Raw genomic sequence first — 17,152 nt, forward strand, 5'->3', positions numbered from 1 at the left:
AAATGTATAGCAATTAGAGGTAGAAACAATAACATTTCAGAACTACAATGAAAATACATACTCATTTACAGTATAAATACTGATACGTTTCACACATGGGGATTCAGTTATCCTCAAAACCACTAAATGAAAGTGTATCTTAATATAAATGGATGTCAGATTTCCTATTTTATCTTTTTGAATGTTATCCTTATGTTATTCGCAATGGCAACTTGCCTTTCCTGTTTTGGTATATCTAATTTTGTATTATCTATGAATAGGGCCAATGAAAATGCCACCAGAATGATGCACCTCAGCAACTTTCAGAATATATCCCAATGTTTTGCTTAGTAGGTTAATTTTAAGATACTGTACTTTGACCCACACCTACTGCCACTGATGTGAGCATGTAACATTACACTGTGTTTTTACATCCGAGGTAGCTGTAATGCTGCTACTGTAATCATTTTGCTTAATCTCTCCATAAATCAGCCGTATTGAATAAACTGGACATGTTTTCCTCGGTGATCTTTAATTTTCATATTGCTTGGAAAGATTCATTCAATTTTATATGGGAACTTGACAAACTTTATCGACATCAACACCCATTAAGTCAATGAAGAAGGTTTTTTCCTAGATAACTACATAATGAAAGTATTAGCATCAGCATCCAACTCCCCTCAGCGTCTAAACAGTAAATAAGGCTGTATATTATTTTTTTAATTTACAAAACGAGTTAAAAAGAAACTATTATAACCACAGGATAAAGAGTGGGCATAACTGTAATTAAATGAATTAGTGTTGAAGAAATTACCTCTTCCTCAAGTTCTTGGTCTGATTCAGACTCCTTTCACCACAAGATGCCAGGGGAAAGAAATATAAAGAGGGAACAGGAATAGACCATTTTAAAAAAAAAAAGAGGTTCGTTAGAAACGAAGAAACACATTTCTATAATTTTGCATAGCTCAGACATAAGACATTCAATTATTTATACTCCTGTCATGCACACAAACAAGCTTCAGTATGACCTAGATACAGTATTATAACAGATTGATGGTGTGCAGGGTTGCCACCTTCTACTCAAGGCTAAGCCGGAGATACAATTTTTACATGTAGCGCTTAAATTCAGCGGCGGCGTCTCCCGGCGTCCTGTGGCATCTTTCCGACATTCTCCCAGCATCTCCCCTTGCAACTCCTGTCAATATGGCTGCGCAGCATCAAATGGGGCCGCGTTGCCACGAAGCTACGTGACATCAAGTTGCCATGACAACGGGACGCCTGATGGCACCGAGGTGCCACGTTGTCATGGCAATGTCGTGCAGTGTGATGTCACGTAGCGTCCTGTTGTTGTATCAACAGGGCATCACGTGATGCTGTGACGGCATTTAGGATTATCATTGTCATAGCAACGCGGCGCAGCCATATTTACAGAAGTTGCAGGGGGAGATGCCAGGAGGACGCCAAGGATGCCGGAGGACTCCAGGAGACGCCGCCACCCGGAGGTTTACAAAGGTAAACCCGTAACCCAGAGATACGTGGCCAAAACCCATAGTCTACAGGTCAAACCCGGAGAGGTGGCAACCCTGTATTGGTGTGTGGGCTCAGAGACAGCCTGGGTGCAGAATAAAGTCTATCGTATGTAACAAATAGCTTAAGTCTGTTTGGTCACAAAGTAATGCAGGTGGTTAATGATCATTTCATAACAGCCCAGGTGCCCAAACTGGGGGGGGCGCAAGATTGTCTGCGGGGGGCGCAGGGTTTACAGAGGCCCGGCAAGCTCCCCGAAGGCACTTACATTAAGTACCGGGGAAGCGGCAAAGGCCTTTGTAAACTGCACTTACCTTGCTTCTGGAGACGCGTTGGCAACGCGGCGTCAACTGACGTCGAAGCCAAGGTAAGGGGGGGGGGGCGTGGAGAGAGGGGACAGCCGGCAGGGGGGCGCTGAGAAAAAAGATTGCCCTACCCTGACATAGCCTAAGAGGTTGATAAACCAACTTAATTACACATTTCATTTAAAAACAAAAACTACAATTACAAGCTTCTATCTAATCTACAATTAAATAAAAGACCAACAGTATGAGATTTTGAAAGTTCTGCAAATTATAATTTCCTCTATGAAAAACTCTCATGTAGATCCATTAATGGGCATCACAACCTGTGATTCCCCTATACACAGAAAGAACTCATTTGGGGAGAGATTCACTAACTTACAGTTTGGGTTAACGCACTGCAATCTCACGTTACCGGATATGGACTCGAATGGCAGTTAACATGCCAGTGTGGTAAAGCAGCAATCTGCACCGATTGATGTCTTTTTTTTTTGCCCTTTCCAACGCTGTTATAGGCGTTTAAAATATTTTGTGTCCGTAAAGTTATTATTGAGTTCTCCCCTAGGTGCATTGTAAAGGTTACCATGCTAACCCCAGAAGCTAGTATCATGATCTTTTACACTAAGAGAGATGGACATGCTCAGGGGCAAGATACTTACATTATGTGTCTTAAACTTATAGTATATACTGTAAGCTTCTGGGGAGAACTGCTGCTCGAACCCGTACCATGAACCCACCCATTCATTGTTAATCTCCCCCTAAGACTTCTGTGAAATTATTAATTGCCCTACTACTTACAGCATCTTATTTTTTTTAAATTATATTTGGCGTGTGTGCAGTGACATTTTCTCTACATGACACCTTGTGATTGATACACAATACATGAAGAGTACAGCTTCAAATCAATAGATGTATGCTCAATATAATCTGAGTTGTAAGGGTCCATAGATGAGCTGAGAAGCTATCTGTGCAAATGATCGTGGCATATTAAAAATGACAACGTGTCATTTGAAAAGCCGGAGGTTAATGGGATAACATGGGTAGAAAAAGTATAAAGAAATTCATTATTCAAATTGAGGGCCTGTGTCAGCTTCTTCTGGTCATGGGCAACCAATTTAGAGATCCATAGTGACTATGAATTCTGTATAACACTGTGAGCTTTATCAATACTTTTAAAAATCGAGAAATTAGAAAAAGGAAAACACACACACAAAAACAAGTGAGACTTTTTCTAATCTCAAAAAAGTCTATTGACCATTTTCCGAGCCATCAGAAAATAAATAGCTGCAAAACAGCTTACCTTATTGTATAATGGCAATGTGATATTCAGATTACAAATGGCTTGATGTACAAGGCCTCGTGTAGATTTTGGCTCCTTCATAAAAGATAGGCGTCCACAAGGTTCCTGAGTGGTATCTCGTACCTAACGTGCAAAGTAGAAAAGATTATATTGGTGGCATTATAAGGACCTCTACTGGTAAAATATGTTAGCGCCCCGCTTCTGCTCTGGAAAGTACCAACACATACAAATGACACATTTGTTGTCTAGATACATTTTCTTGGAATTTTGCACAAACTAAAAGATCATATACTGTATAAAATATAGCAGAATTACATTCTCCCATTCCATTTGCATAATAGAGAGTAGTAATGAAACCTACAGTATAGATCACCATACTAAAATGCAAAGGACAGTGGGTTATCTTCAGTTTTCCAGCAGTGGTTATATTGCATTTTATACACTGGAGATTAATAGGTATTTTGCATTCATTGTACAGGTATGTTTAAAATTGAACCAACAAAATTAGTTCACCTCAATCTCCCAAAGGTATAATCCAAACCCCTTGTTTAGAGACTTGCTTTTTGCCTTATACCATACATGTTCTGTACATTGAATCGTAATATTCTTCTTCTATGTTGTAGGTTATCAGAGATATCTGCTTGTATGTTTTCCATGTAAGAAATGACTCTTATTTCTTTTTATGAGCAAAACTGGGTTTATTGCATGCAGTACCTATGTAACGTGTTTTTTTTTTCTAAGATTAAATTAAAAGCACTTTCTCAAGTGTTTTTCTTTAAAACTTTTTGTACAGACTTCATCTTAAAATGCCTGTAAAGGCCTATTTTAAAGTTTGCCGATGACTCGTATACAAGCAATATCCATTGGGAATAAGTAGAATAAGCAGTAACAGAAAACACGCACCCCAGAAACAGCTCATCACAAAACAAGTAATAGAACACTTACTGAATTTGTATACAAGAATATTCCAGTCACCCATCTTTAAAATGATAAGAATAAGAAAATTCCATATAATCTCAAATAACTTGTTTCTCATGATATACAATACAGCTATGGGAGTATTCAGGAATAAAGAGCATTAAGCCATTATCCAGAAACATGTACATTCTAGTCAAATACTGTAATATCGAATCTAATTTTTGTCATCAGATCTCAGATTAATATCTCAGATAATAATCTTCACTGCTACAGTTGACGAGCTGTGCCCAAATTGCTTCACAGTAATTACTTTCTAACGCGGATACTGTACCTGTATTTCTTTTGTGTCCAAAATCCTTTAATTATACTGCAATTATCTGTGAACACTCTTACTAATTACAGACTCCCACCTACAAGACTTCTCCCATGCTGCACCCTACCACCCAATTCCCTACTACGCACCATCAGACTCTCCCCCTGCTTTCAGACATTCAAAAACTCCCTGTAAATTCACCTTATTAATGAAGCCTATCTGGCAAACCTCTAAGATCCAACTCCCCCCTCCAACCCCAGTTGTGCAGCTGGACCAAACTCAACCCAATCTAACACCCCCTGACATCCTAACACTCAAACCTTAATGGGATCAGCTGTCTGGCTGGACATACTCCATCCTGAGGTATACTCTGTCCCAGAATGAGCAGCCACTTTACCTTGTCCCTCATTCCCTCTAGACTGTAAGCTCTCAGCAGCAGCGCTGTCATTATCTTCTGTATCAGTTTCTGCAGGTTTGTCCTTATTTGTATTTGTATGTAACTCTGTTTTACGTAATGATCAAATTTCTGTACCCCCCTGCTCCCATTGTACCGCGCTGCGGAATATGGTGGAGCTTTATAATAAACAATAATAATTATATATAAAATAGTTAAGAAAGCACTCCACATAGCATCTATCGATTTCAAATTATGGGCGGTGCGCAGGATCAAAGACCACCCTCGGGTCCCAAATAATAATCAAATATGCAAAAAATGGGTAGAACTTACTAGATAGCAACTACACTAAAGTATTGCTTTCTTCAAAATCCTCACTGAGTAGTGTGTTCATTGAGTGCTGGGGTTCTACCCAATTTTTCAATAATAATTATATATTCATATGCCTAGGTGCAAACTCCTCCAAAGTTTGGATCATTATAGCAACAGAAAATAAAAACGGGCATCTTTACTAAGCAGCGTTGTGTCATAAGACAACAAAGTTCACTTTAATGTGCTGTAAAGTGTCTCTTGGCACCGGAAGGTGTCTTATGGATTAGCATTGCCTAGTAAATATGGTTTATAACGTGTCTGGGTTTTGCCTTCTCATGGTAATATTTAACTATGGAATGAGCTGTTTGCCTATTTACTGTATGTGGCACATATAGAGACACAATGTAACCTTAGTACCTCCGGGTGATTGACCAGGTGCATTTACGCACAATAAACAAAATTAAGATGCATTCATCATTTGTGGATTACCTTGACAAACAATGGAAGTCTATTTTCCTTAAAGGCGTAGAAACTAAATATGTGGTGCTGACCACTCTTTGTTAGTGGTATCAAGTTGCCAAAACAGTCTACGTAGATTGGTTTGCCTTCCAGTACCTAGATGGGATACAGGAGACAGGAATGGTACATTGATACCAATGCATTCACGGAGCTATTTCAATAAGAAACAAATTCAATAGTTTACACAATACAGTCTATTTCCGAATAATAGAGGAAAAATTGTGGAGTTCAATGTTAGCTCTAAACATTACATCAGTGGGCCCTACTTATAATTAGAAGAAACACGTGTTGCACAGAAAGACTAATTGAATTAATATTAACCTACATTTTAGAGATATTACCATGGATCTGTGTTTTTCAACCAGGGTTCGGTGGATATCCCCAAAGGATACCCTGACATTTTCAGATCATTTGAAAATTGTACCAAATACAGAATCATTTACAGTACAATGCATCTGATCTCAGGTGCGCTATTTGAAACAGTTGAGGTTCCTTAAAATGCAGCTGATCTCAGACGTGCTATTAGAGAAGAGAGTTGAGGTTCCTTAGTCCTCAGATGCGCTATTAGAGAGGATTGGGGTTACTTACAATGCATCTGATCTCAGTCGCGCTATTACAGAAGGTTGGGGTTCCTTACAATGCATCTGATATCATACTTGCTTTTAGAGAAGATTGGGGTTCCTTACAATGTATCTGGTCTCAGACGCACTATTAGATAGGATTGGTGTCAGTTGCAATGCATCTGATCTCAGTAGCGCTATTAGAGAGGGTTGGGGTTCCTTACAATGTATCTGATCTCAGATGCACTATTAGAGAGGGTTGGGGTTCTGCAGAATCTAACAATATAATTACAGGGTTCCTACACCAATAAAAGCTTGGAACCACTGCCATAGATTCTTACGTCCTTTCCCTACTTTTTCTCATCAGTGCTGCATGAAGGGCCCCCCTGCATATCTTCATAAAAGCACTTTTCTTGTATATTTGAAAACATATATAGTTAAGAGACGTATTATATTATTGAGGCAAATTATAAAAAAAAAAAAAAAAAAACCAGCACACCAATTTTGTATGTAGTACTGTACCTCTACATCTCTGCTTCTAGCCACCTCTGCAAAGTTCTCCTGCTGTTCCAGGGTCTTGTCCACCTTGTCATCGGTCATGCAAAAGCATCGCAGACGGGCTTCGATGGGATCGTGGGATTTGGCAAACACAACAAATTTGGCCATATACGGCACACATATAATTTCTCGGTACACCTGGCTGGCAAAAGTAACAGACTCTTGGATTTGTCGACAGTCTATTAACCAGAACCTGCAGAGGAATATTGAAAATGTACCATCCAAGAGGCCAGAGTATAAAGAAAGAAAATGACAGCTCGCTAATAATGTCTCACACGGAAATATTTGATATATTTTCTTGTTGAGTATGAATTACTTCAATATGACTACTTATCAGAGCAAAGTGTAATAATGTGCTGTATTGGCATACCTAACACAGGCTATAGTCAGGGTGCATAATAATATCAATATTTAGCCTGCTTCATCTATTTCTATCATTTTGCATGACAACAGGAACATTGACATTCGGTGCAATTAAAGAGTTGATTTTCTGTCTTACCATTAGTATATGTAGGAGCTTCTTTAAGCAAAAATATAATTATTATTTTCATATTTCCCTTCAATTTTGCAAGATTTCCATTAAGTGTATCTATTCCACTATAAAGAGCTGAATAAATAAGCTCATACAATTTGATGCATACTTATTCAATTTTAACCTACGTTAAATATTTTAATTATAACAGGAACATTTTATTTCACAACAAGGGAAACTCAAAATGTAATTTTACTTAGGTTCAGTATTAAAGTTTCTAACTATTAAAAGACCAGTAGTTCGATTAGCTACAGATTCTGGGAGATTAATATTTGAACTGACTATTCCATAATATTTATAAGAAATTTTTTGAGTAATGAATGAATAAATAAATACTGTAGCTGCAGAGTCAGATTTGTTTAAAAACCCATGAATCTGCAAATCCATGTTAATATTGTGGTTCCTTAAATGTTAATGGCACAGAGCTTGAGATTTCCGAATTTTACAAAATGCACACTGTTTCAGTACTAAAATTGTTATGATTTCAATTAGTAAATCTGACAGTATTTTTGCACTGGCTGGTATCTTCTCCAGATCTAAATCTTTAAATAAATCAGCATACAGTACATGCACATGAACTTCAAAGAAACCATAGAGTGTACAGTAAAACACAGTCAAAGAAGAAGGATAATTACTGTACATCAATGGCATTTTAGGTGAGAAGCTGCTGTATATACTGTTGGTTGGTAAGTGTATGGCACTTAAACAGGCATTACTGTACATTACATTTGGTTTGCCAAAAGAAGGAATTATACAATATAATTTAGCACTTTTTATGGTTTGCATGGGTACTTTCTTTGGTTAAACATTTATTGGAGAAAGGAGTGTATCCTCTTTTTGAAATGTGGACATAATTACATGCAGATGTAGCAGCCACTATTACTCATGCTGGTGTGTTGTAGCAGGGGGCGACACAATGAGTCAGAGAGCAGACACCATTGTGTAGCTATTAGCTCTGTGCAAAAAGGGGTATTGGTGGCTTATGAGTTATTGCACCCGCTGGCGCGCCAACAACAATTGCGATAACGCCAGCTATGTCTGTATATATCTTTCAGATATGCCTTTAGCTGCCTCATTTATCATAACCTGTACCACAATTTTGCCAACATAGTTAGTTATCTGCTCTCATCCTCCATTCTTCGTCTCCCTTTCTTTAATTACTTATGTAATCTTAACAAATTGTATCAATATATTTAGATGAAAAACAAATATACACTGTAATTTAAAGCAAACATTCATTCTAATCTATACAGTTTTATGTTGTTACTTTACCTGGCAGATACGTTTGTGGTAAAAGAGACACATTCATTAATGAATGTAAGAGGTGTTGTCCCTGTGATATCTTCCCATTGGGCAGGAGTTGTACCACCTGAAGTAATAAAAAAAATGTGAACCCCATCAAAGTCAGAAGGACAACAAACACACACTCAATGTTGCTGGCCAGAGTATCTAATGCTACTGTTGATTGATAGCTTCTATCTAAGTAAAGCTTATCATTAAGGGTGGGGACTTTCACGGGTTTGAAATCTGAACCTTGTGGATTCGACGGACAATTCTAATTTCGAGTCCAGTAGTTTGAGAATTTGACCTTCGATTCAAACTCTGAGTAAAGCTTCAAAATGAATTTCCAAGTCAAAACTGCTCAGATTTTTGATGTTGTTTAATTTTTGTGTATGCATTTTTAAAAAATAAAATTATAAATCTTTTTGTTAAAAATAGCGAGTTTTTGAAAAAAAAAGTGTAAATTTTGAAAAAATAGAACGAATTAAAAAAAATTATATATTTTTTCCCCATAATTAAAAAAAATAATAATTGTGAAACAAAAATATGAAAATGTTAAGAGCAAAAACACCAGTAAATGTTCCTACCTTTATTATATTTCAGGTCCTATATCTCAAAAACGGACAGCTAGAAGTTTTCTATTTTATCTTTTTAAGGAAATATATATTGGTACAGCATGGCTGAAAGTTTCTGACGCAAATCACGTTCAGAAGATGATTTCCTCCACTATATATTCATACTCTCATCCTACAACAATTCCCTTGCCAAACAAACCCACTTCCCTTCACTCATACAAACTCTAACCCTAACCCTAACTCTGTCCTCTAATCATATTCATCTTTAACTCCCTTCTCTGCCCAACTACACCTGCCCCCCCTTTCATCCACACAGTCCAAGACCTTGCCACCAACTTCACAGATAAGATTGAGTCCATCAGATATGACATCTCTTCATGTTAGGCTCCAAATGCACAAACTAGCTCCCCTTGCATTCCTAAATTCCTCAGCTCATTTTCCCCCTGTGGCTGAGGATAACGTCTCCGTGCTCCTCTCATCATCTCACTCTACAACTTGCTCCTTTGATCCTATTCCCTCACATCTCCTCTGCTCCATCTCTGGCACAACAAGCAAGGGCAGCAGACAGCTTTCTCGGGCCCAGGACTAGAGGGTTTCTACCACATCCCCCGCCACCCATGTTGGTGGCCTTGCAAGACCCCCCTCTTTCTCTTACACCTCTTTCTCACACCCCACCTCGCTCACCCCCTTCTCACACATGACCTCGCTTACACCCTGCTCACACTCCCCCTCTCATCCTCTCCCTCCCCCATGTATTTTTCTCCCCACACTCAATAACCCCCCCTTCCGTCATCACACTCAATAACACCCCCTCTCCTCTTCACACTCACCCCCTCCTCACATTCACTAACTGCCTCCCCTACTCCCACTGCTACCCTCCTCATACTGACTAACCCCTCCCCTCCTCCCATTCACTAGCCCCCTTCTCCTATTAACTCACTAACGCCCTTCCCCTCCTCACACTCAATAACCTTCCCCGTCCCCTCCTCATATTCACTAAACCTCTACACATACAATCACATACAAAAATCCCTCCCCCAATACACACAAACCCCCCACCCTAATACACACACAATAACCTCTCCTCCCCAGTACACACACACACACACACACACACACACACACACACAAACACACACAATAACCACCCTCCCCCAATACACACACACAATAAGCCCCACTCCCCAATACACACACACAGGCAATAATTCCCCTCCCCTAATACACACACACACACACAATACACCCCCTCCCCAATACACACACAAACACAATAACCCCCACCCCCAATACACACACACACAATAACCTCCCCTTCCCCAACCCAGATACACTATAACTACCCCCCTCCTTTCCCAAAACACACACAACCCCTTCCCCAATATACACACACAGACACAATAATCGCCCTACCACAATACAGACACACATACTGTAATAACCTCCCCTCCCACAATACACACCCACAATAAGCCCCCCAAACTGATATCTCTAGGTATGCAGAGAAGGAGAAAAATGAATCCTAAGACTTGTCAGTTAACATTATTTTGCACACAGACATTCTAGCTAAGTATTATTAGCACACACAAGTTCTATTTAGGAAAAAAAACCTCTAGTTAACCAAATTACTCCATCGTTGATGTATTTAATGGGAGTTATTTCTGCATGCAATAAGCTTAGTGAATCTGGTGGTAATCCATTCCTCTTAGTTACCAGTGTTATGTTAACTGATTTTATGTGGCTTTGTGAATCTGGGTCTAAGTCATTTGTTTGGTTTTATAATCCCATTCTGAAAGTAATGCACACACTTCAATGTAGTTACTGTATGCTGGGGAAAAAAAGTTAGAAGCAAGTGTCTCCAATATCCTACTTACCCGTTATACTGCATAGTAATCGTAAGGTGGGGGTGTCACCACCATATCCATTCAGCATTGCCTCACTGGAGGCTTTAGGTACAGGAATAGTCATAGTTATTGGCTTGTGGAATTTCCTTCTTCTAGGTTCTAAAGTCACAATAGGACTAAAGGTGGCTTTGTTGCCTAATATCTTCTTTACAAGTTCACTGTGCATTGGCTGTGCCTTAATTCATGAAACCAGAAAAGAAAGCTGATTAGATTGGAATTTCCTTGCACACGGTAAGTCCCTTTTCTTGTTCTGTAGCTTCTATGCTGATGCAGGTCCCCACTCCTACTCCAGTCTCTTACACAAACAAACTTGGTTGAGGTAGTACAGAGTCAAATAACCATTCAAAAAATGGTTAATGGTAAAAACCCTTATGAAGTGCCCCAAAGAAAAAGAAAAATCACTTGTTCTAGCAAGTCCTCTTAAAATGTGATTTTCTAAAAAAAGGGAAAAAAACGGCTTTATACCTCAGCCCTGAGTGATTGCCACAGATGCTAAACTGCTGCTGTATTCTATCCTCAGTTACGGCTGTATTCTATCCTCAGTTACTGCTGTCTTCTATCCTCAGTTACTGCTTTATTGTATCCCCAGTTACTGCTGTATTCTATCCTCAGTTACTGCTGTCTTCTCCTCAGTTACTACTGTCTTCTATCCTCAGTTACTGCTGTATTCTATCCTCAGTTACTGCTGTCTTCTATCCTCTGTTACTGCTTTATTCTATCCCCAGTTACTGCGGTCTGCTATCCTCAGTTACTGCTGTCTTCTATCCTCAGTTACTGCTTTATTCTATCCCCAGTTACTGCTGTATTCTATCCTCAGTTACTGCTGTATTCTATCCTCAGTTACTGCTTTATTCTATCCTCAGTTACTGCTGTCTTCTCCTCAGTTACTACTGTCTTCTATCCTCAGTTACTGCTGTATTCTATCCTCAGTTACTGCTGTCTTCTATCCTCAGTTACTGCTGTCTTCTATCCTCAGTTACTGCTGTCTTCTATCAACAGTTACTGCTGTCTTCTATCCTCAGTTACTGCTGTATTCTATCCTCAGTTACTGCTGTCTTCTCCTCAGTTACTACTGTCTTCTATCCTCAGTTACTGCTGTATTCTATCCTCAGTTACTGCTGTCTTCTATCCTCTGTTACTGCTTTATTCTATCCCCAGTTACTGCTGTCTTCGATCCTCAGTTACTGCTGTCTTCTATCCTCAGTTACTGCTTTATTCTATCCCCAGTTACTGCTGTATTCTATCCTCAGTTACTGCTGTATTCTATCCTCAGTTACTGCTTTATTCTATCCTCAGTTACTGCTGTCTTCTCCTCAGTTACTACTGTCTTCTATCCTCAGTTACTGCTGTCTTCTATCCTCAGTTACTGCTGTCTTCTATCCTCAGTTACTGCTGTCTTCTATCCTCAGTTACTGCTGTCTTCTATCAACAGTTACTGCTGTCTTCTATCCTCAGTTACTGCTGTCTTCTATCCTCAGTTACTACTGTCTTCTATCAACAGTTACTGCTGTCTTCTATCCTCAGTTACTGCTGTCTTCTATCCTCAGTAACTGCTGTCTTCTATCCTCAGTTACTGCTGTCTTCTATCCCCAGTTACTGCTGTCTTCTATCCCCAGTTACAGCTGTCTTCTATCCTCAGTTACTGCTGTCTTCTATCCTCAGTTATTGCTGTCTTCTATCCTCAGTTACTGCTTTATTCTATCCTCAGTTACTGCTTTATTCTATCCTCAGTTACTGCTGTCTTCTATCCTCAGTTACCGCTGTCTTCTATCCCCAGTTACCGCTGTCTTCTATCCTCAGTTACTGCTGTCTTCTATCCTCAGTTACTGCTGTCTTCTATCCTCAGTTACTGCTGTCTTCTATCCCCAGTTACTGCTGTCTTCTATCCCCAGTTACTGCTGTCTTCTATCCTCAGTTACTGCTGTCTTCTATCCTCAGTTTCTGCTGTCTTCTATCCTCAGTTACTGCTTTATTCTATCCTCAGTTACTGCTTTATTCTATCCTCAGTTACTGCTGTCTTCTATCCTCAGTTACCGCTGTCTTCTATCCCCAGTTATCGCTGTCTTCTATCCTCAGTTACCGCTGTCTTCTATCCTCAGTTACTGCTGTCTTCTATCCTCAGTTAATGCTGTCTTCTATCCCCAGTTACTGCTGTCTTCTATCCCCATTACTGCTGTCTTCTATCCTCAGTAACTGCTGTCTTCGATCCTCAGTTACTGCTGTCTTCTATCCTCGGTTACTGCTGTCTTCTATCCTCGGTTACTGCTGTCTTCTATCCTCAGTTACTGCTGTCTTCTATCCCCAGTTACTGCTGTCTTCTATCCCCAGTTACCGCTGTCTTCTATCCTCAGTTACCGCTGTCTTCTATCCTCAGTTACTGCTGTCTTCTATCCCCAGTTACAGCTGTCTTCTATCCTCAGTTACTGCTGTCTTCTATCCTCAGTTATTGCTGTCTTCTATCCTCAGTTACTGCTTTATTCTATCCTCAGTTACTGCTTTATTCTATCCTCAGTTACTGCTGTCTTCTATCCTCAGTTACCGCTGTCTTCTATCCCCAGTTACCGCTGTCTTCTATCCTCAGTTACTGCTGTCTTCTATCCTCAGTTACTGCTGTCTTCTATCCTCAGTTACTGCTGTCTTCTATCCCCAGTTACTGCTGTCTTCTATCCCCAGTTACTGCTGTCTTCTATCCTCAGTTACTGCTGTCTTCTATCCTCAGTTTCTGCTGTCTTCTATCCTCAGTTACTGCTTTATTCTATCCTCAGTTACTGCTTTATTCTATCCTCAGTTACTGCTGTCTTCTATCCTCAGTTACCGCTGTCTTCTATCCCCAGTTATCGCTGTCTTCTATCCTCAGTTACCGCTGTCTTCTATCCTCAGTTACTGCTGTCTTCTATCCTCAGTTAATGCTGTCTTCTATCCCCAGTTACTGCTGTCTTCTATCCCCATTACTGCTGTCTTCTATCCTCAGTAACTGCTGTCTTCGATCCTCAGTTACTGCTGTCTTCTATCCTCGGTTACTGCTGTCTTCTATCCTCGGTTACTGCTGTCTTCTATCCTCAGTTACTGCTGTCTTCTATCCCCAGTTACTGCTGTCTTCTATCCCCAGTTACCGCTGTCTTCTATCCTCAGTTACCGCTGTCTTCTATCCTCAGTTACTGCTGTCTTCTATCCTCAGTTAATGCTGTCTTCTATCCCCAGTTACTGCTGTCTTCTATCCCCATTACTGCTGTCTTCTATCCTCAGTAACTGCTGTCTTCGATCCTCAGTTACTGCTGTCTTCTATCCTCGGTTACTGCTGTCTTCTATCCTCGGTTACTGCTGTCTTCTATCCTCAGTTACTGCTGTCTTCTATCCTCTGTTACTGCTGTCTTCTATCCTCAGTTACTGCTGTCTTCTATCCCCAGTTACTGCTGTCTTCTATCCTCAGTAACTGCTGTCTTCTATCCTCAGTTACTGCTGTCTTCTATCCTCAGTTACTGCTGTCTTCTATCCTCAGTTACTGCTGTAGTCTATCCTCTGTTACTGCTGTATTCTATCCTCAGTTACTGCTGTCGTCTATCCCCAGTTACTGCTGTCTTCTATCCTCAGTTACTGCTGTCTTCTATCCTCAGTTACTGCTGTCTTCTATCCTCAGTTACTGCTGTCTTCTATCCTCAGTTACTGCTGTCTTCTATCCTCAGTTATTGCTGTCTTCTATCCCCAGTTACTGCTGTCTTCTATCCTCAGTTACTGCTGTCTTCTATCCTCAGTTAATGCTGTATTCTATCCTCAGTTACTGCTGTCTTCTATCCTCAGTCCATAACTAGCCTCCAATGAAAGAAGTGGATATTAGAATTAAGAAACAACTAATACAAATAGTAACATTACATAGTGAATAGTTTTGTGCCAATTTCATATTTGCAGCTACTGTAAGCAGAATGTGTGTAATGTATTATTTATATTATTATTATTAATATTGATTCATCATAAAAGTACTTATTAAAGTAGAAGGTACATTACTTTTTCAGTAAACCGAGTCTCTTTTTAATATTAGTGGGTTAAAACGTATCAATATACGTATCAATATATGTAAAAGTATCAGTTACTGCTGTCTTCTATCCTCAGTTACTGCTGTCTTCTATCCTCAGCTACTGCTGTAGTCTATCCTCAGCTACTGCTGTAGTCTATCCTCTGTTACTGCTGTCTTCTATCCTCAGTTACTGCTGTCTTCTATCCTCAGTTACTGCTGTCTTCTATCCTCAGTTACTGCTGTCTTCTATCCTCAGTTACTGCTGTCTACGATCCTCAGTTACTGCTGTCTTCTATCCTCAGTTACTGCTGTCTTCGATCCTCAGTTACTGCTGTATTCTATCCTCAGTTACTGCTGTCGTCTATCCCCAGTTACTGCTGTCTTCTATCCTCAGTTACTGCAGTCGTCTATCCTCAGTTACTGCTGTCTTCTATCCTCAGTTACTGCTGTCTTCTATCCTCAGTTACTGCTGTCTTCTATCCTCAGTTATTGCTGTCTTCTATCCCCAGTTACTGCTGACTTCTATCCTCAGTTACTGCTGTCTTCTATCCTCAGTTAATGCTGTATTCTATCCTCAGTTACTGCTGTCTTCTATCCTCAGTCCATAACTAGCCTCCAATGAAAGAAGTGGATATTAGAATTAAGAAACAACTAATACAAATAGTAACATTACATAGTGAATAGTTTTGTGCCAATTTCATATTTGCAGCTACTGTAAGCAGAATTTGTGTAATGTATTATTTATATTATTATTATTAATATTGATTCATCATAAAAGTACTTATTAAAGTAGAAGGTACATTACTTTTTCAGTAAACCGAGTCTCTTTTTAATATTAGTGGGTTAAAACGTATCAATATATGTAAAAGTATTAGGTGCTGATTCATCAAGTGCTGCTGTGGGTTAGTGCAGGGGTGTGTAAACTGGGGGGGGGGAGGTGCGCAAAATTTTCCAGGGGGCGGCGGTTGCTGAGGCTCTGCGTTCTTCTCCAAGGCATTTAAATGAAATGTTGAGGGATCTCGGGAGGCCTCTGCAACTTCCCTTACCTTGTCTTCAGCAACGTGTTGCCATGGCAACACGGCGTCAAATGATGCTGTGGGATCACGTGACGCTGACGACAAGGTATGGAGGGGGGCGCGAGCGGGGGGGAGAGCAGACAGAAAGGTTTGCGCACCCCTGGGTTAGTGAACCCAATCTAGTGTTAGCTCCCATTGACTTGATTAGAGTTAATGCAGGACCGTTGCTTGATGAATGTTGCCCATAGTGAAGTGCATGTACTGAACAGCATTAAGGCAATCATTGTGTTAAATTGACGCCAAGAGAGGCTTTCTCATTGCTATCCTCTAAGTCAATGGGGTCTATTTATTAAACTCCGATAATGATTTGATGTATTCGCCATTCATTAAGAATGAAGGAGTCGTGGAAATTGTACGGTTTGCATATCACACCAAATGGAGCAGCTGAAACCTAACACATCACGGCAGTTATCAGAGTTTAATTAATAAGCCCCAAAATATCAAGGTACACTGCACCTATTGTGCTTGCAATGTATAATGTGTGAATAGTGGGGGTTAGGCAGGAGTTAAATGGTGCAAATATTCTAATGACATTTATCACACTGTTATCTCTATGCATAATATTTTTCCCTTTTCTTAACATCAACATTTCGCCTGGTTTAAGGTGTTGTAAACCTTCCTGGCTAGTCCTCTACAATCATTAATGTAAGAAAGCGCCAACTTACAACTTCCCACATTAACAAACTTACTAGTGTATTTTTGTTTTATTCGCATTAGTGACACATGTACAATAAGGCTTGTAAGGCCTGTTTCCTACATCTGAAGCAGACTGCTTAGACGGAGCAGAGGTTAGGGCCAAATCTGGTGAATTTGTTTGACACAAAGAAAAACTGCACCAGTTATTATTGATGCAAATAGTGACAGATCTCAGTTTAAGAGAAATGGTGGAAAGATACCGCTCAAACCTAAATATCAAAGTATACTGTATATAAATATGGACCTGGTTCATGGGGAAAATATATATTGAGAAACCACAATGAAAGTGACAAAGTCACAGCAGTCCCCTATTCGTTGCACTCAAGGTAATAAACGTAACTATGTACACAAGGATATAATATCCAAAGGAGGAACTAATACGTCCCAATTAAAG

At 39.8% G+C, this 17,152-nt stretch overlaps 1 protein-coding gene across 35 annotated transcripts in view; it reads right to left on the reverse strand.

Moving 5' to 3' along the window:
- ANK2 (ankyrin 2) overlaps positions 1–17,152 on the reverse strand; it is a 613,918-nt gene that overhangs the window by 67,071 nt on the left and 529,695 nt on the right. For all 35 annotated transcript variants that reach the window (XM_075616768.1, XM_075616795.1, XM_075616740.1 and 32 more), the window contains 6 exons: positions 10,945–11,149; positions 8,487–8,583; positions 6,647–6,875; positions 5,535–5,660; positions 3,109–3,231; positions 794–826 (listed from right to left, as the gene is read on the reverse strand). In XM_075616768.1, the coding sequence (XP_075472883.1) occupies positions 794–826; positions 3,109–3,231; positions 5,535–5,660; positions 6,647–6,875; positions 8,487–8,583; positions 10,945–11,149 (813 nt within the window). The remainder of the gene's footprint in view (positions 1–793; positions 827–3,108; positions 3,232–5,534; positions 5,661–6,646; positions 6,876–8,486; positions 8,584–10,944; positions 11,150–17,152) is intronic.

Source organism: Ascaphus truei, chromosome 1 (genome assembly GCF_040206685.1).
Source record: "Ascaphus truei isolate aAscTru1 chromosome 1, aAscTru1.hap1, whole genome shotgun sequence".
Taxonomy (NCBI): Eukaryota; Metazoa; Chordata; class Amphibia; order Anura; family Ascaphidae; genus Ascaphus; species Ascaphus truei.